The following is a 27,387-nucleotide window of genomic DNA, read 5'->3' on the forward strand; positions in this document are numbered from 1 at the left end:
GTCAACAGGAAGACGAGGTTGTCGCCCAAACATGAGCTCGTAGGGAGTATATCCAGTTGTGTCATGCCTGGTGCAATTATAGGCATGCACTAGGGGTTTTACATACTCCTTCCACCTAGATTTCCTCTTATTTTCCAGTGTTCCAAGCATTTGGAGCAGTGTACGATTAAATCGTTCCACTGGATTCCCCCTAGGATGGTATGGGGTTGTTCTGACCTTGTGTATTCCTGCAACCTTACACAGCTCCTTGACAGTACGTGACTCAAAGTCGGCTCCTTGGTCACTATGCAGCTTCTCGGGAAACCCATAGTGTATTAAGAAGTGGTCCCAAAGACTTTTGCAACTGTTTGGGCAGTTTGGTTTCGAGTAGGTATGGCCATAGCATACTTTGTAAAATGGTCAGTGATGACCAGAATATTCTTAGTGTTGCTTTGGTCCGGCTCTAAGGATAGGAAATCAATGCACACCAACTCAAGGGGCCTACTTGTTTGAATATTAACCAAAGGAGCTGCTTTTTCAGGAGGTGTTTTCCTCCGAACACAGCGTTCACAGGTTTTTACCTTCTGTACCACTGCATGAGACATTTTCGGCCAAAAGAATCTTGTCCTCACAAGATCCAGTGTTCGTTCAATACCAAGATGACCCATGTCATCATGGAGACTCTGTAATACGGTGTTTCTAAGTGAGGTAGGTAAAGCCAACTGGTATGATGAAGCTCCATGTTCCTGCTTCTTTCTGTACAGAACATTACTCCTCAACTCAAGACGCTTCTATTCCTTTAACCATAAGCTCACAGCAGAAGATAGTCCCCTTAACTTACAAGGCTTAACCCCACTTTCCACTCTTTCAATGACAATTTTCAACTCTGGATCCTTTCTCTGCAACTCTGCCAAAGCAGCTTGTGAGAGATGAGGGAGACTTGGGAGACCATGTTCATCCTCATGCTGGAACTCGTATGGAAGGACATCCACACAGTGGGTAAGAGACTCAACCAAAGTAACCGAAGGGATACAATGGAGTCCTTGGGGTGACCCAACTACTTGATGCTTTTCGCAGATTGCTTTCACTACTTCTGCCATCACAACAGGTGACTCATCTTCTGACTCCATAAGATGGTGCAAAGTGAATTGCCTAATCCTTTCCTTCTCTTTTAGTGAGGTTAGGTCATCCACCAGCTCACCATGTGGCCTTCGAGAGAGACCATCTGCATCTTGGTTTTGACTCCCTGCCCTGTACTGCAGCTTAAAATTATAAGTCGATAGACTGGACAACCAGCGGTAACTAGTAGCGTCAAGTTTTGCCGAAGTTAATATATATGTTAAAGGGTTGCTATCTGTCACAACAGTAAATTCTGCACCGTAAAGGTAGTCATTAAACTTGGAAGTTACAGCCCATTTTAGCGCTAAAAATTCAAGTTTATGTGCAGGGTACCTGCTCTCACCTTTAGTCAACCCTCTACTAGCATAAGCTATGACTCGCAGCTGCCCCTCTTGTTCTTGGTACAAAGCTGCACCGAGCCCCGTGGTACTTGCATCGGTGTGTAGCACATAGGGATGTTTGGGGTTTGCAAAGCCCAATATAGGTGCAGATGTGAGATTGTCGATTATGGAGTCAAATGCATCCTGACAGTCTGTAGTCCATCGAGTGTCAAATTCCGCTTTGGGATTGAAATATTCACAATCTTTCTGCTTCGTGTTACAACTCTTTCTAAGAGGAGGATATCCTGCAGTAAGGTCAGTTAACGGTTTAACTATCTTTGAAAAGTCACGCACAAGCCTCCTGTAATATCCAGCGAAGCTTAAAAAGGACCTTAGCTCTTTTAGGTTTCTTGGCCTTGGCCAGGTCTTTAAAGCTTCTACCTTTGCAGGGTCTGTTTCCACCCCATTGTGAGAAACAATGTGGCCAAGGTACTTCACTGAGGTTTGGAAGAACCGGCACTTCTCAGGTGACAATTTCAATCCATACTCCTTAAGTCGGTTTAGGACTTGCAACAACCGGGACTCATGTTCCTCTAAAGTATCAGAAAAAACAATGAGGTCATCAATAAAGACAAGGACTTGCTTCCGATTTAGATCTCCCATGCACCGTTCCATAATCCTTTGAAAGGTGCTAGGGGCATTTGTAATTCCCTGCGGCATACGGTTGAACTCCCAGAAGCCAAGTGGACAGACAAATGCAGTCTTGGCCTTATCAACTTCCTCCATCTCTATTTGATAAAACCCAGACTTCAGATCGAGCACAGAAAACCATTTTGAGCCCGTCAGTATGGAGAAAGCCTCCTCTAAATTTGGTAACGCATAGGCGTCTTTTATTGTCTGTGCATTTAGCTTCCGGAAGTCAACACATAGCCGCACTGAGCCATCCTTTTTCCGGACAACAACTATGGGTGAAGCAAATGGAGAATCAGACTCCCGGATAACACCAGTAACTAGCAACTCTTGGAGGTGCCTCCTCACAGCGTCTATGTCTTGGGGATGTATGGGCCTGGCCCTTTGTTTGAATGGTGTCTCGTCGTTTAACTTTATTTGGTGCTTGACCTTCTTTGTGTAACCAAAATCCAAATCATGCAGGGAGAAAACTTCCGGCATAGAGTTTAACAGTTTTGTTATCCTTTCTTTCCAGGTCGTGGGCAGAGAGTCGCCAAAGTCAAATGTTAAGTTGGCACAGGTGGGTATTGACTCTTCAGCTTTAGCATCTGAACTCTGATGATGCTGGTTCAGGACACTTTGAATAGCATGAATCTCGGCTAACATGACTTTAGGAGGAACTGCTATGTCAGTTTGCGTGGTGTTTCTTAACAGAACTGACAGCTTGGAAAGACGTTTATTCGGTGATGTGTGCAAGCAACTAGCAATAAGAAGACCATTGGGCAAAGGAACGGAGGATGGTTCGAGTGTTACCAGTTTTTCTGTGTGGGGACCATTAAAATGGGCTTGACCCTCTAACACCACCCTTCCTCCTGCAGGTACTATCTCAGGGGAGTTTCCCTTGAATTTTACATAACCAAGGGTTTCACTGCTGGCCTGCCTCCATCTAGCTTCCAACACTTTAAGCACAGCTTGATAGCCAGGAAAACTAGACTTGACATCAGCTGCACAATCTTGAGCACATTTACCATAAAGCACATCTAACGAGTTTGTTCCAACTAAAATTTGGGAAAAACTGGTTAAATCTGGAACAACTAAAGCTAATGTAGGAACCTCAACCTCCGCCCCGATGAATTCTTTGGGGAATTTCAAGGTAAGTTCGATGTACCCTAAATATGGCACAGCCTGTCCACTAGCTCCTTCTACCTCCAGTAGATTTTTCAAGGGCTCCAAAGGGAAATCAGATAAATGTGCTTTGTAAAATGAATGGGGTATTGTGGTGACCTGCGACCCCGTGTCTAAAAGGCAGTTTACCTCCATCCCCCCAATGGTGACTTGGGCTGTACATTTGGTTCCTACCAGACCTTTGGGTAAATGTTTGAAAGACACAGTGGTTTGACTGAGCTCGGGTATCTGTTTATAACATCCAGGGCGGCTTTTATAAAGTTTGGCCTCCATATGCCCCGCTATAGAGACCTCACCTAGTTTAAAAACTGGGCGGGTCTTCCATGTAGGATATCCCACTGATGCTGCTGCTCTCTCAGCTTGAGCCGCTTTTCCTCAACTTTTGGAGGATTTGCAGGGTTTTCACAGTTGACTGCCAAATGCCCATCATCTCCGCATCGAAAACAGTACCCTGGCCTAGGTCTGTTAGTTCTTAAAGGCTCTTTCTTGAGAGCTCTGCCAATTTCAGTTCCAGTGGATCTCTGCATATGAGGAGCTTGATATGCTTTTTGTACAATACCTTGTGCTTGTAGCTCTGCTACCTGTCGCTGCAATCTGGCAATTTCTGATTGCTCTGGATTGTTCCCTTTTAGTCCCTCAGCAACAGATGCTTTTACAGCAGCCACCTGAACGCAAAGGTCTTCAACAGTCCTCTTTAAAGCAATTAACTCAGCCCTTTCTGATTGACTTTTAATACTCTTTTTATCAGGAGACTGTTTTAAAGTGGCAACTTGAGCTTGAATTTCTGCGACTTGTTTCTTTAAAGATCCTGCTTCGGAACTATAAGTGCTAGACACGTCGCATGCACAAGCTGACACTTGGTTTGAGATAGCTCGTGTCTTTGGGTAAACATTTGCTGGCTTTGTCATCCCAAAGTGTTTCCTCATACGCTCCTCCTTAGAAGCATTTTTGTCTTCCTGAGTTCGAATTAGTATGGTTAATTCAGCGAAGGTAAGTAACTGGCCCTCTTTTTTCTCAAGCTGAAGATCAACAATGAGGCGGCTATCCCAGCACCCTCTACAGAACTGTTTTAAAAGATAACGGTCACGTTCACTCTCTTTTATACCACCTCGCCTGATTACTGCGCTTAACAGGACTTGAAGGCGATGGAGATAGTCGGATGATTTTTCATTTTGATTCTGAAAAGTACCCATTAGTTTTGCTAACAGTTCGTCTCCATCTTCAACAGAACCATAAACGGACTCCAGCAACTCAAGATAGACAGCAGGAAGGGCTGGGGGACGCACATGTTTAACTACATCTGCAGCTGGAGGTAAGAGACTGTCCAGGATTTTACGTGTTCTATGCAGGTCTGAAATAGATGGGTCATTAAGCAAATAGTCAACACTGGCACGCCAGGTGTCATAATCAGGTTCGTTAGGGGGGCGGGGACTCTTCCCTGAAAAGACCCTAAGACGAATGGATGTCTGCTGAGACATCATGGCATCACTCGTTTTTACTACATGCTCAACTACCATTCTTTGAACCTGGGCATCGCCCATTATGTTTGTCGAAGAGGAAGGAAAAACTGTTGTAAGGTTATCATCAGCGGTAGTTTCGGGTGAAGGCGGGGACACATAAATGATTCTATTCTTGGTTGGGTTTTTGGATTCGGAATCTTGGGGGTCTATCTCTGCTACACTAGGTGACTCAGAAATCAGAGTGTTATCTCTAGACTGTGTGTCAGCAACCTCTATCTTTTGAGATTCTGCTAGAGTTTGGTCTTCTGAATGAGTTTCTTTAAGTTTCTCTAACTCCTCCTGCAACACGGTTTGGAAATGCCTTCCACTCTCTTTGGCTATGGCCTTCAATTGCTCAAGGTACCCTTCAGTGGCAGTGCTAACGACAGGTGGGTCACACACAGTGGCTAAAGCGCGTACCCGAAAGGTAATGCTTGGATCAGAAAGACTTCCCAAAGTCAGGGGCAAATGGGGATGCAAAGTTTGAAACGCAGAGTTTTCATTAAACTCCACAATTAGCAGCTTGTGAAAGTCTGATGCTGGGTCATCAATTATCACGTTGCGACGGATAGAGCCGTATCTCAGCAAATATGCTTCCAGCTCATTATCTAACTCAGTTAACGTTAGACCGCTTACTATGAGAGAGTTCGCTACAGTTATATTTTCTCGTCTTACGACATCCATTATGACAGCTCAAATTTTTAAAACGGTTTGCTACTGATACAATTCCCTTTTTCTTGTCGTTTGACACCCTTGCTGCAATAATTAGACTCCTGGCTGGCTCGCCAACTTTACTGTAACCCGCAATATATAGAAACCAAGGAGATTACAATATTATACTATCAACTTTGGACCAAGTTATCAGAAGTTTAAGTTCGCTCTGGAGCCAACTTTGCAGCAAGACAAGGGAAATGATGACACAAGACAGGAATTTTTGTATCAAAATATATATGATTTATATTGTAAATATTAGTGAGAAATGAAATAAATTAAATCAAATAACAAACTAATTATTCTCAAATTTGGACTTTGAAATGTATATTTCCCCAAATATAAAGTAATAAATAAAATAAAGGCTTTTCACACTATGTCAAGTGTTTTCTTCACAAAAACAAAATGTAAAAGGTAAATATATACAACTTCAGCACTCCTCAGGTAAGTAAGACCATAGTAATAATTGAAACACTTCAATTAGGAAAAAAACGGCTAGAAAATTGAACCCAGAAAAGAATTTCTTGTCAGATACCAAAGTGATTCGGCAAAATGATTCACTAGTCCATCAAACAAATATGATTGATCACCTCTTTGGTTGCGAAATGTTCAAGTTCAGTTCAATAAACTCAATTGTTTATAATGCACCCGTTGCAGTGTTTTGTTTTAACACTGATTAGTAGCTCAGTTCCAGAAAAATAGAACTAAATATGACTCTGGCTTCCAGTCGTTCCTGTGTCCGATAGACGATGGAATTTCCTACCAATCAGATGAATTGGGCAACACGAAATATTGGTTCCATAAAACCGGGCGGCTCGCCAGTTTCCACCAACAGCGAATGTCCTCCAAGATGGCAGAAACAAGAATACTTTGGACTTCTAGAACTCCACACTCCAAATGCCAGGTGTCAGGATCACGAACAGAGAAGATGGAAAAACAAAAACAGAGGAAAAGGACACACAAAAAAAAACCCAACTTTGAAAAGACAAGGTGGAAAGGCACCATTAATTTCCATTCACCTTTCAACAAAGAATATAAATCAGTGCATACAATCAGTTCTCACATAAACTTAACCAATTTAAATAAAATAGGATAAATGTACAATAAAGTATCAACTCTCATATTAAACCCCATTATCTTCACTACAATTGCAATTTCGTATTTGTATATAGCTATTAAACTGAAAAAACATCTTAATAGATGCACTCACATTTTGTTAGCATGCTAGTTTAAGCACACGGTTAGCAAAACACATGTGAGCCATTTGCACATGCTAAAAGAGCACATGGACAACTGCAGATGTCCGTTTGTAACACTAATACACTTCCCAAAAACATTTAAACAGCAGATTTTGCTCTTAATCCACACTTAGATTCACATTAATGTGCATTTTAACCATTTAACATACATTCAGACTATATTTATGAACCATTTACACCATAAATGACTTATAACAATCACTTTTAGTGAAATACAATAATATAAAATTCACTCACCAAGAAATATAGTAGTTATAGTTGAAGAAAAAATCACTTATGAACCAAAAAAAAAAAAACAGCCTAATCAGATCTGTGCTTCAGACGATTCCTGTCCTTGGTCCAAACGCGATTGGGGGTTTGAGTACGGACAGTAGTATATTACAGCACCTAAATCAAGTTTCAACTGCTTGTTTTACTTCTAATTTCTCAAATTTTACAGCTATACACGACGCGGGCCGCGAGCTCGCTTCAGCTGTTCACGTTTCTCTCGTTTCACTCCTCTCTCACGCTGTGACTCTGCCTCTCTCTCTCTCAACTCAACGCGCGCAGATGACGTCATTCCGGGAGGCGGAGCTAGTATTTTTTTCACTCGCAGTTAAATAGATGCATTTAATTTTATCTGCATTCTACGATTATATAATGTTTCTTTTTTTCTTTTTGATAACATTGTGACTTACAAAATACAAATAAAATTATTTTACATGTACTCCAGTTATTGTTCTTATTTATTTATTTGGTTAACGGGCTTGATAAGGACTACAGTAACCTGGGTTACACATGTACAGTACATTTGCAGATAGCAATAGGTTGTTACCATCCTTGCATAATTCTTTATATGTATACAATACTTGAAGAAAAGTGCATCGTAAACTTAATATACTTCTTTGCATGATGAATATCTTGCTGTTACTCCCCTATTACGCAAACATTATGGTTTGTTCTTCTGCAATTTAAAGATAAGTACAACGTTATTTCACTGTACTTACGCGGTACTTTTCATGCTGAATATCTGGTTGTTACCCCCTTATTACCCAAGCATTACAGTTTGTTCCCTTATACCTACGTAAACGTTATTTATACTTACACTATACGTACAGAAAAGTACACCGTTATTTCACTGTACTTACGCGGCAATTTTCGTGATGAACATCTGGTTGTTACCCCCTTTTTAACCAAGCATTACGGTTTGTTCCCTTATACCTACACATACGTTCATTATACTTACACAGTACGTACAGAAAAGTACACTGTAATTTCACTGTACTTACGCGGTACTTTGCGGGTTGTAAAAGAAAGCGTTACCTAAGCTTCCTCCTGATAAAGTGACACAACAGTTCGGATGTCCATTACTATATCCAACAGAAAAAAGAAACAATCCCACCAGAGAAAACAGGTAATCCCACAAAGAGTAATGAAAAGTGGAGCTCTCCTCCATGATTCTGTCCAGTTTGATAAACCTTACAGCATGAACATGATACTCCTTTTTAACCGTGATGTTAAAGAGTTGAAACAGAAAGTAATCTCCTCTCACGTTGTGTGTGTGTGTGTGTGTGTGTGTGTGTGTGTGTGTGTGTGTGTGTGTTACGTCCTTTTAGATGTTAATATTAAACTAGGAGTAGATGACATAACATACAATAGTTTAATGTGTGTGACAAGCGGATGGAGAAAGAAAGAAACTGAAAACCAAATATCACTGCAATTATTTATTGCCCATACATCCAATGAAACCAGTGAAAATATATTATACAGTGAAAGAAAACTATTTACAATGGTTAAATAATGAATTACCTGGGGGGAGAGGAAGCAGTTGAATGTGCTTAAATCAAAGAAATTAATATAACAAAACTCAGTAACTGTTTTCACCAAACTAAACTAAATATGAAAAGAAAAGCATGAAAAGAAAAATCTTCAACGTACCAAACGTCTTAACTAAAAACAAACTAAAACTAAAACTCTAACTAAAAACAAAACATACAGAAAACAGCACATTCTCCTGAACCTAGTGAAATAATACAAAATATGCATCTGAGTGTTGTATATGTATATTGCGCAACTTACTCACTCCTACACCTCTCCAAGGCATCACTCAAACATGTCAGTTAACTGGACAAGTTTACAGGCAAATATATTGCATTATTAAATCGCAAACTTTAGACAAGAGCATTAAACAAACAAAAAACACATTCTCTCAGACTAGCCCTCGCAAGAGAGTGTCACGGTTTATGGATCTGTGTGTTCCTCCTGTATGTTATGTATCATGCCTTGTGTGTTGTCATGTGTGAGGGTGTGTGTTTGTTTACCTTTTGTGTTGACAGCGTGCTAGGATCAGCTGATGTCATCAGCTGACTTATCATCCTCCAGCTGAACCTCATTTGGCTGGCTATAAAATTCCTCCTGTGGTATGTGCTGGTTATCAGTCCGTTGTTGTCCTTGTTTGTCCTTGTTCCTGACTGTTGTCTCCCAGTATCATCCGCTGTCTGTTTGATGTCATCGTTGTGGTCAGTGGCTCTCTTTTGTTTGAACTTTCGTGTGTCCTCTGTTCATTAAAACACTCGCATTTGGATCCTCCTTGTCTTGATTCGTGACAGAACGGACTGATCAAACATGGATCCAGCGAGTATCTCCGGCCTGGCTGAAGTTGTTGCACACGCTACCACACGCATGAACAGACATGATGATCAGATGGTCACCATCAGTCGCGCTGTCCAGGCGCTGGTCACTCAGATCTCTGATCTCACAACACGGTTGCAACGTCTTCATGCTGTCGGTCTTCAGCAGCCTGTTGCAGCTAACCTTAGTCCATCTATGCCGGTTCCTGAGCGAACAGCTGGATTTTCCGAGCCTCGCCTTCCACCTCCAGCGTTCTACTCCGGAGAGCCTGAGTTTTGTCGAGCCTTTTTAGCGAAGTGCTCATTGTACTTTTCCCTGCAGCCTTCCTCGTTTTCCACGGAGGAATCGAAAGTGGCGTTTGTCATCACGCTTCTCACCGGGAGAGCGGCGCAGTGGGGAACTGCTGTGTGGGAGAGGAAACTCCCATGCTGCTCTTCATTTGACACCTTTTCGACAGAGCTTAAAAAGGTATTCGATCGAGGTTTGGCGGGCAGAGAGGCGGCACGGGCGCTAACAGAGTTGCAGCAGGGGCAACGGAGTGTCGCTGACTACTCCATTGAGTTCCGCACCCTGGCGGCCGAGAGCGAATGGAACGCGCAGGCGCAGTGGGACGTCTTTCTCCATGGGCTGGCAGACCAGATAAAGGATAAAATATTCACCCTGGATCTTCCTAAGACCCTCGACGGACTCATTGATCTGGCCATTCGTGTGGATTCTCGTCTTCAGCTCAGGGAGAGAAACACGCGACGCACGCACACTCTGGTGAGATCACCTTTTCCGGCTGTCACGGTAGTTCCGGGGCAGGAGGCCATGCCCCTCGCGGATCCCGAAGGCATGCAGATGGGCCGCTCTAGGCTGTCGCTGGAGGAAAAGCGCAGACGCCGCAGCGAGGACCTGGTGTTTCACAGCGGTGGTGTTGATCACATCGCGATTCAGGGTAAAAGCCAGAGCCCGTCAGTAGAAAAGAGTTTACTGACGGGTGGAGTATCTTTGAACAAATCTTCCCTTGCAGCTACTCTTTTGAATGTTATGTTGGAGTGGTCATCTGGCAATTTTAGTACTCAAGCAATTATTGACTCTGGGGCGGAGGGAAATTTTATTGACTCTGCTTTAGTAAAAAAACTCAGACTTCCTGTGATTTCTCTCTCCCAACCTATATCTGTTCATGCTCTTAATGGTTCTTCTCTTCCGTCCATTACTCATTCAACTGGTCCAATAAGACTGATCACCTCTGGTAACCACTCTGAAATTATTCTTTTTTTTTTAACAGAAGCTCCTGTCACTCCAGTAGTCCTTGGGCATCCTTGGCTGGTAATACACAATCCACATATTAACTGGAAACAGGAATCTGTAATATCTTGGAGTGAGAGCTGTCATGCTACGTGTTTGTTGTCTGCCTGTTCTTCTGTGTCTCGTTCTGTTTTTCAGGAAGAACACATGGATCTGTCAAACGTGCCCAAGGAGTACCTCGACCTGAAGAGAGTGTTCAGTAAGTCTCGAGCTGCTTCTCTGCCTCCACATCGTCCCTATGACTGTGCTATAGAGTTATTGCCAGGTACGTCTCCGCCTAAAGGCAAACTTTATTCGCTCTCTGTTCCAGAGAGGGAGGCCATGGAGAAATATATTTCTGATTCTCTAGCAGCCAAGATCATCCGCCCTTCTTCATCACCAGCAGGGGCGGGGGTTTTTTTCGTGAAAAAGAAAGATGGCTCCCTCCGTCCTTGTATAGACCTACAGAGGGCTGAACGCTATCACGGTAAAGAATACATATCCTTTGCCGCTGATGTCTTCTGCCTTCGAACGTCTGCAGGGGGCATCCTTTTTCACGAAATTAGACCTCCGCAACGCTTACCATTTGGTCCGCATTCGAGAAGGCGATGAATGGAAGACTGCCTTTAATACCCCCAGGGGGCACTTTGAATATTGTGTTCTTCCTTTCGGTCTGTCCAACGCCCCTGCAGTCTTCCAAGCACTCGTGAATGACGTGTTGAGAGATATGCTAGATCAGTTTATTTATGTTTACCTGGATGACATACTGATATTTTCTCATTCTCTCCAGGAACACGTTCAACACGTCAGGCGAGTGCTTCAGAGGCTGCTAGAGAATGGGCTTTATGTCAAGGCGGAGAAATGCGTTTTTCATGCACAGTCTGTTCCTTTTCTGGGACATATCGTGTCAGTCGAGGGGATGCGCATGGATCCAGAGAAAGTTCAGGTTGTGGTAGATTGGCCAACCCCAGATTCCCGCAAGGCCCTGCAGAGGTTTCTTGGTTTTGCCAATTTTTACCGGCGTTTCATTCGCAACTTCAGCCAGCTCGCCGCACCTCTGACTGCCTTAACCTCCCTCAAGACTCCGTTCAGGTGGTCCAATGCAGCGCAAGTTGCGTTTGATCGTCTGAAAAGCTGCTTTGTTTCAGCACCTATTCTTATTGCCCCTGATCCATCACGGCAGTTCGTGGTGGAGGTTGACGCATCAGAGGTGGGGGTCGGTGCTATCCTGTCCCAGCGCTCTTCCTCGGACGGCAAGATGCATCCCTGCGCGTGTTTTTCTCATTGTCTCAACAATGCTGAACAAAATTATGATATTGGTAATCGAGAGCTGTTGGCCGTCAAGCTTGCATTGGAAGAGTGGCGTCATTGGCTAGAGGGTTCGGGGGTTCCCTTTATCGTTTGGACCGATCATAAAAATCTGGAGTACATCCAATCCGCCAAAAGATTGAACTCTAGGCAGGCGCGGTGGGCTTTATTTTTCGGACGTTTCGATTTTTCCATCTCGTACCGACCAGGTTCCAAGAATGTTAAACCTGATGCACTTTCTCGAATTTTTGATCACTCTGAGCGCGCATCATCTCCTGAGACCATCGTGCCACGCAGACTTTTTATCTCTGCTGTCACCTGGGAGATCGAGTCGAGGGTCCGCATGGCCTTAGAAGGGGTAACGCCTCCGCCTGGATGCCCACCGAGTCGTTTATTTGTGCCAGAGGAATTACGGTCTGACGTCATCCATTGGGGTCACTCTTCCAAGTTGGCCTGTCATCCAGGGGTGAGTCGTACCTTGTATCTAATCAAACAACGATTCTGGTGGCCAGTTATGGCTCGTGACATAAGGAATTTTGTGTTGGCTTGCTCAGTTTGTGCTGTTTCTAAGACTTCCAATCGCCCCCTCGCTGGACTTCTTCAGCCGCTGTCAGTGCCATCGAGACCCTGGTCCCATATTGCGCTAGATTTCGTTACGGGTCTTCCCCCCTCCAACGGGAATACGGTGATTTTGACCGTAGTGGACCGGTTTTCGAAAGCCACTCACTTTATTCCTCTGCCCAAATTACCATCAGCCAGAGAGACAGCGGCTGCTGTCATTGACCATGTCTTTCGTATTCATGGCCTCCCAACGGATGTGGTTTCTGACAGGGGGCCTCAGTTCATCTCTAAATTTTGGAGAGAGTTTTGTCATTTAATGGGGGCGACTGTTAGTCTTTCTTCTGGTTTCCATCCTCAGAGTAACGGTCAAACGGAGAGAGCCAACCAAGATCTTGAACGCATGTTACGATGTTTAGTCTCTCAGAATCCATCCTCCTGGAGCCAGCAGCTCTCATGGGTTGAGTACGCACATAACTCATTACCAGTGTCTGCCACGGGCCTCTCTCCATTTGAGTGTAGTTTAGGGTACCAGCCACCTGCTTTTCCCAGTCTGGAATCCGAAGTCGCGGTTCCCTCTGCCCACGCCTTTGTCCAGAGGTGTCGACGTACTTGGAATAGGGCCAGACAGACCCTCCTTCAAGTAGGTTTGCGCACCAAGGCTAAAGCCGATCGCCACCGGTCTAAGCCTCCCGTTTACGTTGTCGGTCAAAAAGTGTGGCTTTCATCTAAAAATATTCCTCTCCGCACCGTATGTAACAAACTTGCACCTTAATTCATTGGCCCGTTTTCTGTCACCAAGATCATTAGTCCGGTGGCAGTCCGCCTCAAACTTCCTCCAGCGTACAGGAGAATTCATCCCGTTTTTCATGTCTCTAAATTGAAGCCCGTTTTTCATACGGCCATTAATCCGCCCACTCCGGTTCCCCCCCCCGCCGCGTCTCGTAGAAGGGGAGACGGTTTATTCGGTTAAGCGCATTCTGGACTCGAGACGGAGGGGACGAGGATTCCAGTACTTGGTGGACTGGGAGGGTTACGGTCCAGAGGAGAGGAGTTGGGTTCCTGCAAGGGACATATTGGATCATTCTCTCATCGATGATTACAATCGCCAGGTAAACTCTTCTGGGAGCGCCAAGAGGCGCTCTTAGGAGAGAGGGTACTGTCACGGTTTATGGATCTGTGTGTTCCTCCTGTATGTTATGTATCATGCCTTGTGTGTTGTCATGTGTGAGGGTGTGTGTTTGTTTACCTTTTGTGTTGACAGCGTGCTAGGATCAGCTGATGTCATCAGCTGACTTATCATCCTCCAGCTGAACCTCATTTGGCTGGCTATAAAACTCCTCCTGTGGTATGTGCTGGTTATCAGTCCGTTGTTGTCCTTGTTTGTCCTTGTTCCTGACTGTTGTCTCCCAGTATCATCCGCTGTCTGTTTGATGTCATCGTTGTGGTCAGTGGCTCTCTTTTGTTTGAACTTTCGTGTGTCCTCTGTTCATTAAAACAATCGCATTTGGATCCTCCTTGTCTTGATTCATGACAGAGAGACTGTCCTCACAGAGACCCACAGAAAGAATAAGAGCGAGAAGTGGCGAGAAGGAAAGAGAGAGAGAGAGAGATCGCCATTGCAGTTTGGGCTCGGCTTTTAAACTCTACGCCAACCAGCGATTGGTGGCACAAACCCAGCGGCCAACGTCATCAGCATGAAATGCGGATCCTCCAATGCAGTTCGTACCTGTAACACATGCATGAAACGACACAACCAAATACAAACAAACGTACACACTTATACAAAATACGTTCTGCAAGGGAACAATACACTCACCCTCTTAAGACTAAACATAAAGCAACATTAAGCCCTAGATAAAGTGTCAGCAATGACATTTTCAGATCCTTTTTTATGCTTTATGTTTAAGTTAAAATTTTGTACAATCAACGACCAACGCATAAGGCGTTGATTGTGATTGTACATTCTGGACAGAAACACTAGAGGATTGTGGTCAGTGTATACTTTAACAGGCAAAACTGATGAACCCACGTAAACCTCAAAGAACTGCAACGCTAAAATCAAAGCCAAAGCTTCCTTCTCAATGGTGGAATAATTACGTGGTGTCTATTAAACTTACGTGAAAAGTAACAGATTGGGTGATCAAAGCCAACATCATCCTCTTGGACAAGCACAGCGCCAGCACCCAAAGAACTAGCATCAACTTCTATTTTAAATGGACGTGAGAAGTCAGGTGCGGCAAGAACAGGCGGACAAGTAAGCAACAACTTAATATTCTCAAAAGCCTGTTGGCATGCATCAGACCATACAAAATCAGCTTTAGGACTTAACAAGCTAGTCAAGGGACAAACAACAGTCGAGAAATTATGACAGAAACTCCTGTAATAACCCGCTATTCCTAAAAAGCGGGCAATGGATAACTATCTGGCACTGTTACAGAATTTACCTTACAATAATCCATGCAAAAACGGAATGTACCGTCAGCTTTTAGCACAAGAAGACATGGAGAGCTCCATGGACTGTGACTAAACTCTGCTAGATTATTTTTTAACAGATAATCAACTTCGTCTTTCATCACAGAACGTTTTACATTATTTATTCTATAAGCATGTTGCTTAATAGGATGATCGCATGTCACTTGAATATCATGCTGTAGCACGTTAGTTTGAGTCAGCACATCACTAAACAGCATCAGATATTCTTGCAACAGTTTGATCATATCACGTCTCTGTGTTTCTGACAAAGTATTAAAATAATCTGGCAAATTATCAAGAATCTCCGAATTCAAAAGTCTACCACACATCGTCAAGTCATTACGAAACGTGACAGCCGCAACTAAGGGTTCAGAGGAAACAGCAGCAAGTTGTTCCTTTTCGAAATTATCAGACACTTTCCTAGGGTAATAAAACTTGAGCATGTTAATGTGACTGGTGCAAAATTTTCTTTTTCGATCAGGTGTATTTATCACAAAGTCAGTTTCACTCAGTTTTTTTGACACCTTATAGGGGCCAGAAAAACAAGCAGACAATGCTGAACCAGGTACCGGTAGCAGTACTAAAACTTCATCACCAGGTTTAATGTCACGGACAACAGCTTTCCTGTCATACCATCCTTTCATGTCCTCCTGAGCTACGGACAGTAACTCACGTGCAAGAAAGCATACATTGTGCAAACGTTCTCTAAAACGGCTAACAAAATAAAAATATTTACTCCTTTTGATTTTTCATTTAACATCCCATCTTTCAGCACTTTAAGAGGCCAGCGAAAGACGTGGCCGAATGTTAAATCTGCCGGAAAAAAACCTAATGACTCCTGAGTTGATTCACGAATTGCAAACAGCATTAATGGTATTCCTTCATCCTAGTCTTTTTCTGAGCTCATGCAATATTTTCTCAACATGGATTTTAATGTTTAATGAAAACGTTTGATGGCTCCCTGACTCTCAGGATGATACACGCTTCATGTTCGGTGCTTAATGCCTAATGAAGTTAAAACTTGCCTGAACACTTTTGACAGAAAATTCGTACCTTGATCTGTTTGTACGATTTTTGGTAACCCAAAAGTAGAAAAAAAATTTATCATTGCTTTGATCACAACAGGTGCAGTGACTTTCCTAAGCGGAATGGCCTCTGGAAAGCGGGTTGCAGAGCACATAATTGTTAATAAAAACGGATTACCTGCTTACGTCTTTGGAAGGGGACCAATACAATCCAAAATGACGTGCTCAAATGGTTCGCCAACAATAGGGATCGGAACAAGTGGTGCTGGTGGAATCTTTTGATTTGTCAGTGACCTGACAAACATGACAAGTGCGACAGTGAGAAACAACATCCTTCTTTAAGCCAGGCCAGAAGAAATGTTTAAGAATGCGCTTGTAAGTTTTTGTCACACCTAAATGATCAGATAAAGGGTGATCGTGGGCCAGATTTAGCACTTGTTCTCGATAAATTGTTGGTAGAAAAATCTGACAAACAACCTCCCATTCATTCTCTACATCTCTGCTAGGACGCCATTTACGCAACAAAAATCCGTTCTCAATCACGTATTCACTCAAGTTGTTTTTCGTTTCTTTAAATTCTTTGTCAGCTGCAGAAAAACATTTTGTTAAGGACTCATCCTCTCGTTGTGCATTTTTAATTTGTTCGTGCGAAATAGGTTCGGATAAAAGATCACATTCGGGCGCATCTCACTTCAGGCAAAGATGAAACTTTATCCCCGGCCAAGTCATTTCAGAGAATAAATGCAACACCTTGGACAGGAAAGGAAGGACTCACACCAACTTTGACAAAACCAATCAAACCAATCAAATCACACTACAGGTGATTTCGATGCAAAGGTACCGTTAAAACACCCATCTCAATTCCCTGAACTAGAATGTTAGATCCACAGTAAGTCTGATCAGATAAAGGAAGTGCATCAGAAATTAAAAACGAGTCAAGTGCGCCTGTGTCCCTCAAGATTTTAATTTATTTCAGCTCTTCAGTATTTCCGTTTACAGAAATCAGTCCCTTCATTAAAAATGCCTTAAAGCCAGCGTCAATTTTATTTTCACTTAAGTCAAGTCCAGACAAAGTTTTCACAAAAGCTGCTGGTTTCATTTGTCCTTGCTGATTTTTTCGATTAAGCACTAAACATTCGGAAATTAAATGTCCGATTTTGTGGCAGTAATAACACTCTCTAATCTCTTTATTCGTTGGTGAACTACTTTTTGGACCTGCAGAATTTTGAGCCGTGAATGAACTCAATGTCTTGTCAGGTCGGGGTACAGAAAACACGCTCTTGTGCGTTAACACATACTCATCCGAAAGAGTTGCGGCTTGTGACAAAGTCATGACTTTCTGTTTATTAAGATATGTGACAATTCTCTCAGGCAGGCAATTTTTAAAATTCTCCTAAAGCATCAATTCTTGCAGCGCATTAAAATCTCTCACATTGTTAGCAGCCAACCATTTATCAAAAAGAACTCCCTTGTCACGGGCAAATTCTACGAATGTTTGCTGTGCATTTTTCTTTTGGTTTCTAAAACGTTGTTGATACGCTTCAGGCACCAACTCATATGCGCGGAGAACATCGCTCTTAACTGAATCATATTTCAAACTCTCCTCCAAAGTTAAGGCAAAACAAACTTCCTGGGCCTTTCCGACTAATTTACACTGTAGCAAAAGACACCAAACTTCTTTAGGCCAATGAAGTGCGGCAGCCACACGCTCAAAAACAGCAAAATAGGAATCCTCTTCGGATTCTCTGAAGTGAGACACTAAAGCAATATGCTTACTAATATCAAAAGCACTGGACGAAACATCACTCAAAAAATTATCATTAGCAGCAGGACTTACAGGATTTAACGGCACAGATCGGCCAGAACCAACCTTCATCAAGTCTAACTCGATTTCCAATTTACGGATATCCAGGTGCAACTTCATCTCGGCATGGCGCGTCTCAGCTCGCTCTTGAGCTTCAATCTGCATGCGAGCCAGGCGGACCTTTAGCCTCGCATCACCCCCAGACTCAACTGAAGTCGGGGAAAAAGAATGGAAGGGAGGCAAGCCTGTCTTTGCCTCGGTCTCCACCTCGGCATACTCACCCGTCTCCTCCGCATCCACTAAATTATCAGGACTGTGTTCTTCAGCCTCTGCACCAGCCTTATCGCCATCCGCATCAGGTAAAATAAAAATTTAGTGTTCAATCAAGTGCTTAAAACCTTGTCTTTCATAAGGCGCTTTAGAGATTGCCTCACAACAGGAATGCGATAGTGTTCACCTATCTGCAACAAATCGTCTTTCTTACATCACTCAAAAACTTCCAATGTCGGATTAGCAACAAATGTTTCTAAATCAAAAGTACTCATTGTCTAAATTCTCACAAATACTTACAAAAGACCAAAAATGCATAGAGAAAATGATACTCTATTTCACTTTGTCACTCTTTGCGAACGTTACAGTGTGTTTGTGTAAGTGTTTTGAAATACATATATTTTAAATATTGTGAAACTAAATATCTTCTCTTTGTTAACCCATTTGTGCCCAATTTTTTTTTCTCAATGGTTTCATGCATGTAGCCTTGTTAATATTCTTATATGAACATGTTTTGCATTCATTGTCCCCAGGTGTTTAATTTTTTTTTTTCCTAGAAAATTGTACAACTCTCAGTCAGATAAAAAGGGGACAGTATGGAAAACGCAAATAAATAAGTAGTGCTTTCTAAATTTACTCTGCCTTGTATTTTATTGCAGATATACAACAAACAAATAAAACAAACCTTATTTAATATGTTCCTCCTGATTTTTATTGTTTTTTTTTTTTTTTTTAATTATTAGTTTTTATTTATTTATTTTATTTTAATTTTTTGGTTCTTGTAACTCATTCCAAAAACATTGATACAGGAGCAATTCAGGACTGTAATCAGGTAAATTGGTTAAATAATAATGTGATTTGAAACAGGATTTCAGGTGATTGTAATTATGATTTGGTACAAAAAGCATCCAGAAAAGATCATTTTAAATATGGGCTGAGGATCAGCAGTTTCTTACATTTCTCAAAGAAAGATAGAATTAGAAAACATTTGGATATTTCACCTTTATATGTGCATAACATAATTAAACGATTCAAGGAATCTGGAGGAGTTTCAGTGCGTAAAGAACATAGGTGCAAGCTTAAGTTGAACAACTGTGATTCCTGATCATCAGGCAGCACTGCATCAAAAATCGTCATTGATCGACAGTATAAGCGATATTACCACGTGGGTCACACATACAGACTTTTACCAGCAGCAAGTCTAAATGCCAAGGTCTGTGATACCTTGTTATGGGATTGTGTCAGTGCTCTTGACAATGGTAAATTGCGTTTTTGTGATGGCACCATTAACGCTAAACTGTACATAGAGATTTTGAGCACACTATGCTTCCTTCTTTTCCAGGGACACCCATGCATATTTCAACAAGACATATTTAAAAAAAATGCTGGGCTCCTCACAATTGCTTCATGTTGTCCAAACACAAATCAGTTAATTTAACGTAAAAGTTTTTACTAATTTAAGCGGATCGCACATAGAAATTGTCCTAAAAAATTAAGAATTGTGTTGTTTCAACTCCTTTACTTAAAGGAAAATGGCAAATATGAACTTCGGCAACTATAGTTGCTGGTAGACTTAAATGGGTTAAAACTGTATCACTCTGAAGAGATACTATTTTTAACCTTTTCCAACACTACCTTCTTATCTTCATCATGCCAGGCTGTTTTTTTTCCCTGTATTTCACCAAATTTAAAGCCTGGTTTAGCCGGTATTAAACAGTACTGTCATCAGCAGTAAGCCTCTGCCTGAAAAATGTCTGAAGGCCGAAGAAAAGCCTGGCGCAGATGCAACATTTTAAACAGTTTTATTTACATTTAAGGATATTTGCCAATATTTCATGGTCATTTCATTGTATAGTGAAATTTATCTGTCCATCATAATGTACAGTGGGTTGTTATAGCATGCAGTCAGACACAAGTCATCCATAAGGCTATTTAAAGAGAAGGTATGATCTGTAGCATTGAGTCATGCAATCTATAGAGAAACACAGACATTCAGCAAAACCATTGATTCAAAACTTTATTATTATCAAATCACAGAAAGGATACAGGCAGACAATATATAAAAATTGCCATTGATCAGGATACCACTCCTTCACAGCCATCTAAATAGTGTTTGTCTTGTAAACAATTCTCACAAACACTCACAGAAATAAAGGTACAAACCTGTGACTTTAGAAAAGGGTACCTCATAGTACCCTAAATGTATAAAATTGTACATTAAAAGTACCACATTGTACCTTTTATATACTAATGTGCACCTGTAAGGTATAAAAGTGTACCTTTTAAAAAGATGCTTCCCCTCTGACAGGTTTTGCAGCTTTATTCCTAAGATAGTAATCCATTATGAAAATAGGTATATTGTCTATAACAGTTTATAAATTTTACAGTAACAAAACTGGATATAGGGAAGGGTTTGTACAATTGAATTAAGAACTAAAAGCAGAAATCTGCTGCCATGATTTTACTTCGAAGGAGAACTCCAGGAACTTCATCTACAGTTTCTGTCTCAATGCTATAACCTAATGGCATTGCTTTTTTAAATGTACCTTCTTTGATTTTTTTACTGAGTTCATCTGTTTTCTGTTTGTAGCTAGTATAAAACCATTTGTAGTTCATCATCATCACTAGATTTCCAATGATATACAATCCTAGTAGTGTTGGGATAACTACAGCAGGGTTTAAAGAGGTCCAGCAGCCTGCATACTCGGTCACCTTCCAACTCCAGAAGCCCAGAAGCATCATCATGTCTAACAGCAAGAAGCTACAATAAATGGCATGCTTTAACTTTGTATTACTTTTTGAGATATTAAACCAGCTGAAATACCAGATGAGTCCAACTGTAGCTTTGAAAAGCCATTGCCAGCCGCTGCTTTCCATGAAATCTGTTTTCTGTCTCCAGGCCACAAACACCAGCACCATCCACAAAGATAGAAAATGAGCAACGATGTGGCACGGGAATACACTGCAGAAGAGTGCCAGAGCGGCCACACGGGGAAAGATCAGCAGAAAGTTCCACAGCAAATAGACAGCAGTGGCGGTCCAGCATTTTACATCAAAACAAATCCGAATGCCGTTGTGGTACATGGCAAGAGAACTGGCAATTGAAGCAGCTGATGTGAGAAATTTTAAACCTGAAATGATGAAACAGCATAGTTAGTAAACAAGATTACATAAGCAAGAATGCAGTTCTTTTGAAAAAGTGAGTGATGCATTTAATCATAACATGTAAATGGTTTGGGTGAATTATTCAATGACTCATTAGGCACTGCCTACACATGGTGCCGGGGATGGACAGTATTTCAAAACTATACTTAAACCAACACTGTGTGATTTTTTTGTTCATGGCATGTGGAAGATAAATGCAATTGGCTGCTATAAGTATCATGAATACTGTCGTAAATACACATTATTTAATTAAAAGCTGATAGAACCAGCAAATGCGAAAACTTTGTTTGGAAACCATTTTGGCTAACTATACATAGACTGTGAGCAAAATATGTGACATATCCCATAAAGTGGGCATAATGGTTTGGCTGGAGTAAGGCCGTAAGCAGTTGTAAGTGTGTTTTAGGTGGCAGGAGGCTACTTGTCATCTGATTTCATCTACAGTAGCATTTCTGTTCCTTCCTCTGGGAACGAGGGTTATGTAGTAACAGTTTTTTTTTTTTTTTTTAATGCATTGCATAACAGTATTTTGCAATGAATCACGCTGAATTATTAACATACAAAACCTATCATGCGCCATTCTAGAAGACTCTCAAATAGTTGGAAAAAACATACTCATTAAATCTGGGTTCAAAGAATGCACAAAAAAGTGAAATAAAGTCACCATGCATCCAGCACTTGTAACATCTACAGCTATTGAAACATACTTAAACGTAATTATAATAAAAATGCAGTAAAGTTAGAAACATATTTACCTATACATTTGCAAAACTGAGCAATAGTATCTGGATGCAGCCTTTATGATGCAAGCTGAGATTGCATCACTCAGTGATGCAATCTCAGACCCTTCTCCAACTTAGGGGAATGCATACCTCTCATAAATCTGATTCTTTACTCCATATGCTAATGTCTCCCATGATTCCGAGCATGCACATTTCAAATATTCATCCCTTCTTTAACCTTGGTCAGAGTGATCGTGGTTAGCATTAATTTAAAAATCTTCTGCCAACAAGCTGAGCTATTTACACTAGTTGTAAATAGACACTCTGTTATAAGTTTTAACACAAGGGTGACTGTGCTACTGTTTCTATAGCATTTGACAGTTTCATCAGCCAAAAAAAAATTATTTGTTTTAAAATGATTGTTTCTTTTAAATCCCAAATTACTTTATGAACATTGGCATTATTAGTATTAATGCAAGGAGGATTGGAGGCTATATCTCCACCCTCTAGATCTAGATCCTCACTTATCCTGCATCTAACAGCTGCTGTGAGTATGGGCCTGGGCAGGGGCTCTGCAAATAGTTTCTGCTGCCATGCACATTTGAATGTGTTTTTAAGTCAGAGGGTGTGTAAAAGAGGATGTGACTCAATGCACATTTTCAGAAACCTAAAGGAAATGTGATGTGAAAGAAACAATTGTGTGGGTTTGAGACAGACCTGTAAAAAGCTGAAGCTTTCCTCTTTGTAGAATTAAAGACATCATGAGTATGAGTTGTGGAGTCCTTTCAGCAAATGTCTCAAATAGGCGTAGCATCTTAAAGTCAAGGTTCAGGTACGCACTCTCTTTGAAAATATCTTTCTGGTGAAGAAAACGTTTTGTGGAAATTTCAATCACTCCAGCATATCTGTGGGGAAAACACTCAAGTTTACTTTAGCAACATTTAATTCAACATGTTCACACAAGTTCTTATTCACTAGTTCTCATTCACATTTATTGCAAGTTTGCTTTAAAAACAAAATTAAAATATACAATGGTTTAACATAATTGCTAAGAGGTTAAGGATTTTAGTTGTAAGACTAAACTGACTGAGCTTATGTTTTATCAGAGTCGATGGTCACCATTTTTTTGATAATGTTTGTTGGGGAGGCAGATTAAAGGCAGCTGATGACGATAGAATGAACAAACATTTTCGAAAGGCTGTTTCGGTTGTGGGGGTTGAATTGGATTCTCTGACTGTAGTGTTTGAAAGAAGGAAGTTGTCTTAGCTTGTGGCCACACATTTTACTCACTTTACAAGGTCCTGGTAAATACAAGAGTACATTCAGTCAGAAATTTATTTTACCTAGGGGCTCTACAGAGCATCACAGGAATTTTAAAAATGTTTTAATAGAGCTGCAATAATGAACTTAATTTCCCTCTGGGGATTAATACAACATTTCTGTTTGTCTGTCTTTATTGGATTATGTTTTCAGTTTCTTTATTGACATTTTGGATTGTAAATGTCTTATGTGCATAGAGACAAATGTCTCCAAAGTTTTATTAAAACATCTTCACTTGTGTTTCAGAGAAAAACAAGACTTGCAACTTTGAAATGACGTGTAGTAAATTATGTCAGAGTCTGGGTGAAGTATCTTTTATACCATTAACTTCCCCATCAAGAAAGAAAAAACCTCTAAATGTCACTAGTTACCACACTCAATGCATTTTTTCAACACATCTTATAATTTCTAAAATATTAACCTCTGCCAAATTGTAGATACTGTATGACGGTTTTTAATAAAATAATTAAAACATGTAATAAGAAAATTTTTTAAAACCAATTTATTAACAAAAAATTTAAATAAAACATTTTTTGAACACAAAATCATCTTTATTTTTAGAAATATGCAATAAAATATTTCAGATACCCATTTAATTTTTTTTTTTTGTACAATAAAACCAAAGCCAAGTGCAGTAGTGCGACAGGATTATGCATTACCCCTGTAAAAATAAATAAATAAATAAATGTACTGAAGGGCCTTTTTTGTGTGCCATAATGGTTCCCCTTTGCTCTTTTAGCTGTCCTAATGACACTGACTTTCTCTTCTCCCAGCAGGCACTTAACATCATAAGACGTTAATTTTAGGTAAGATTGAGATAATGACATCAGGTGGCACAATTCAATGTCTAGCCAGCGTTCAATTACAACATCAATTTACGTTGATAATTGTTTGATTTAAGATTGTGTTGGAAAGTGACCAAAATCCAACATCTGATAGATGGCATAGTGGTAACGTTCACACAACGTTAAGCTGTAACATGATTAGATGTTGATATTTGGTTGATTTTAGGTTGGACATTGGACATTGAAGTCAGCCTAATTTTCATTTCCAAACAAAATCCAATGTTCCCACTACGTTGGGGTACAACATCAATATGACATCATGTTGATGTCCTGATGCTCCCTATTTCAATTGCATCCATGTTATCGCATTATTGTGCAAAACAATGAGTTAAAAAATAGATAAATTAATGACAGAAAATTATCAGTACATTTTCTTCATATACAGTAGTCGGGATTATTAGCCCCCCTGAATTATTAGCCCCCCCTGTTTATTTATTTATTTTTCCCAATTTCTGTTTAACAAAGAGAAGATTTTCTCAACACATTTCTAAACATAATAGTCTTAATAACTCATTTCTAATAACTGATTTATTTTATCTTTGCCATGATGGCAGTAAATAATATTTTACTAAATATTTTTCAAGACACTATTATACAATTTAAAGTGACATTTAAAGGCTTAACTAGGTTAATTATGTTAACCAGGCAGGTTAAGATAATTAGTCAAGTTATTGTTTAATGAAAAACATATAAAAATATATCTTAAAAGGGCTAATAATTTTGACCTTAAAAAGCTTGGCCTGCCTTTAGCCAAAATAAAACAAGACTTTCTCCAGAAGAAAAAATATTATCAGGCATATTGAGAACATTTCCTTGCTCTGTTAAACATCATTTGGTAAATATTAAAAAAAAAGATTAAAAAATCAAAGGGGGCTAATCATTTTGACTTGAACTGTCTATCAAATACAAATTAAAAAAAAGAATAAAAAAAAAATTTAAATGTGTTGTCAGTCTGTCAGAAAAGGGTCTGACTGCAGACCGGGTCCACATGCAAGCTCGCATGATCATACAAGATTGCGTGCATACTTTTAAAGCATACACCTAAAACCGCCTCTAACCCTAAACCTCACAGTAACGTTACTAGCTCAATTGAGTGCATGTGTCTGGAACTGCATGCCTGAGACTGCGTATCTCTGCTTGCATGTGCAAATCTGGAGCCAAATATTATTGGTCAAGTAGGCAACCAATCAATAATTTAACACCATCTGTTAATCAAGAACGTTTTTCAAACAAGGTTAATTCATAACAGAAAATGTATTGGCAATTTTTGCCAGGACATTATCCATTTCTTTGACAGATTTTGTTTTGTTTTGTTTACAGTCTGAACCTGTCTTGATTTGTTGTTGTTGTTTTTTGTGTGTTTACTTTGTGTTGTTGTGCGATGTTTGGTTTTCCCCGTTTGGAGTTCAGTCTAGTTGGTTTGGGTACATGTTTGTAACACTCCTTTAACAGTCCACAATTGCTAGTTTGCTCAGGCTGTGAACTCTTATGACTTTATCTTTTGTTGTGAACATGTCAGTTTTTGGCAGATCCTATTACTCTTCTTGTTTTTGGGGGCCTTTTCTCTCTTGTGTTTGGAGCTTCTTGCCCTGCCTTGTCTTATCTAGCCATGTCTAGTCTTGCCCAGTTATGCCCAGCCAAGTGGGTGATATTTCCCTCCACTGAGCAGTTTTTAGTTGTTATTTAAAACCTAAAATCAGCTTTTTTGTTTCCTCACTTTATCTCTATCACAAATATGACATGTTTACACTAATATTGCTTCTGTAGTGTTTTTTTACAAGATATGCTGCGCTTTTTCATCACAGAAGTATTCAACCGATAAATCAGACCTGTCACATACCTGAGGTAGACCCCAAGCTGCAGAAAGTGAAGTGGTTTGATCAAGTCATGTCTCTCTGCAAATTTCTCCACCTCAGTTTCAAGCTCATCCAGAGAATCAGAGTACCAGAGCCAACTGAATACCTGTAACAACACTGAGGAGCCCAGTAAAAAGAAGATCATCAGCCCCATAAACACATAAGCCTCACTTCGATAAAGTGACACAACTGTCCAGATATCCATTGCTATATCAAGCAAAGAGAAAAACAGTCCAATCCAAGTAAACAGGTAATCCTGTAAAGGGTAATGAAAAGGCAAGCTCTTCTCCATGATTCTGTAAAGTTGCACAAACCTTACAACATGGCAATGTAATACTCCTTTAAAGTAACTTTACACACACAAACTCCTCCCATGCCAAGTTTGTGAATGATCAGTCATCAGAATGCATTATTGCGAAACTCACATGCAGTAAAAAGACAAAATATTTTATAATCTTTATTAATTTAAAAATCCATCACTCTCAATATTATTTTATAAAGGGATCAAGTGGTTATTCTCAGCTTAAAATAAAACTCCACAGGTATATGGCATTTCTGCAATGTTTGCAATTGTCCCCAAAACCATAAAAAGCATAAAACTTACATTTATTCTGTCTCTTTGTAAAATGGCCTTTGCATAAGCATTGTAAAATTCAATGAATAATGAATATTGTCAATGATTTAGCTTACAGTTAGTTGTATGACAATCACTGTAGTAATTACATAGTTTACATTAATAAAATCAGATTTAAAAGTTTGATTTTGCATAAAACGTCACTTTATCATGTACACCGCAGTACTAACTACAGTATTGTTTATTTGAATTATGTCACCATACTGTCAACTTAAACCATAACATTCCCCTCTGGCATCAGACATGAGGGAACATGATCACAAGCAATTTTACCTCAACTGCCACTCATATTTCTTTCTTACTTTTGTAACACTAGAAATTGGGGTGTGACGAGACGCTTACTCCACAAGACCAGAGACGAGATTGGGTTCACGAAAATAAGACAAAACAAGATTTTTCCCTTATTTTTAGGAAATCTTATTTTATTCAACTGGGGGAAAAAAATCACAAATTGCAAAACTATTTAGGTGCTTTTTTGAAATCAACTTGTAATGAATGTTATTTTAATACTATTTTAAAAAATATATAGAGTAAAGGGCATAAATTGCTATTTTTTATTATTATTATTATTATTTTTTTTTTTTTGCTAATAGCCTTTGTGATTGGAAATCTGTTTTCTTTATCATTTTAAATATTAGCAAAATACTTGCTAACAGGGCTGGAGTGGGACTCCTTTTCAGCCCTGGAGTTTCAAGCCTCTGACTATATTAAAATAAGGTCATTTCCAATTTAGTTTCTAATTACATTATCACGTCTTTTTTTGAGAAAACAGCTGCTTTAGAACT

At 40.2% G+C, this 27,387-nt stretch overlaps 1 protein-coding gene and 1 long non-coding RNA gene across 5 annotated transcripts in view; one reads left to right on the forward strand and one right to left on the reverse strand.

Moving 5' to 3' along the window:
- xkr8.1 (XK related 8, tandem duplicate 1) overlaps positions 1 to 26,547 on the reverse strand; it is a 30,297-nt gene extending 3,750 nt beyond the window's left edge. Inside the window, exons 1-4 of one of the 3 annotated variants that reach the window (XR_012395085.1) lie at positions 26,283 to 26,374; positions 25,953 to 26,085; positions 22,665 to 22,852; positions 20,063 to 21,191 (exon numbers count right to left, since the gene is read on the reverse strand). Coding sequence is in view for 2 of the 3 variants with exons in the window: in XM_003200602.7 (XP_003200650.2) it covers positions 20,494 to 21,191; positions 22,665 to 22,852; positions 25,953 to 26,260 (1,194 nt within the window). In the remaining variant the exon portion in view is untranslated. Of the gene's footprint in view, positions 1 to 20,062; positions 21,192 to 22,664; positions 22,853 to 25,952 lie in introns of those variants that run through there. The other 2 variants (XM_073931764.1, XM_003200602.7) reach the window with 2 other exon arrangements.
- On the forward strand, positions 22,633 to 26,727 carry LOC141379106 (uncharacterized). Of its 2 annotated transcripts, XR_012395092.1 has the most exons (4): positions 22,646 to 22,779; positions 23,514 to 23,570; positions 24,041 to 24,073; positions 25,918 to 26,727. It is a non-coding gene; the product is annotated as an uncharacterized lncRNA (long non-coding RNA). The 2 variants fall into 2 exon arrangements; XR_012395093.1 differs by lacking the exon at positions 25,918 to 26,727 and having other exon boundaries at positions 22,633 to 22,779; positions 24,044 to 25,024.
- The last annotated feature ends 660 nt before the right edge of the window (positions 26,728 to 27,387 follow it).

This window comes from Danio rerio, chromosome 19 (genome assembly GCF_049306965.1).
Source record: "Danio rerio strain Tuebingen ecotype United States chromosome 19, GRCz12tu, whole genome shotgun sequence".
Lineage (NCBI taxonomy): Eukaryota > Metazoa > Chordata > Actinopteri > Cypriniformes > Danionidae > Danio > Danio rerio.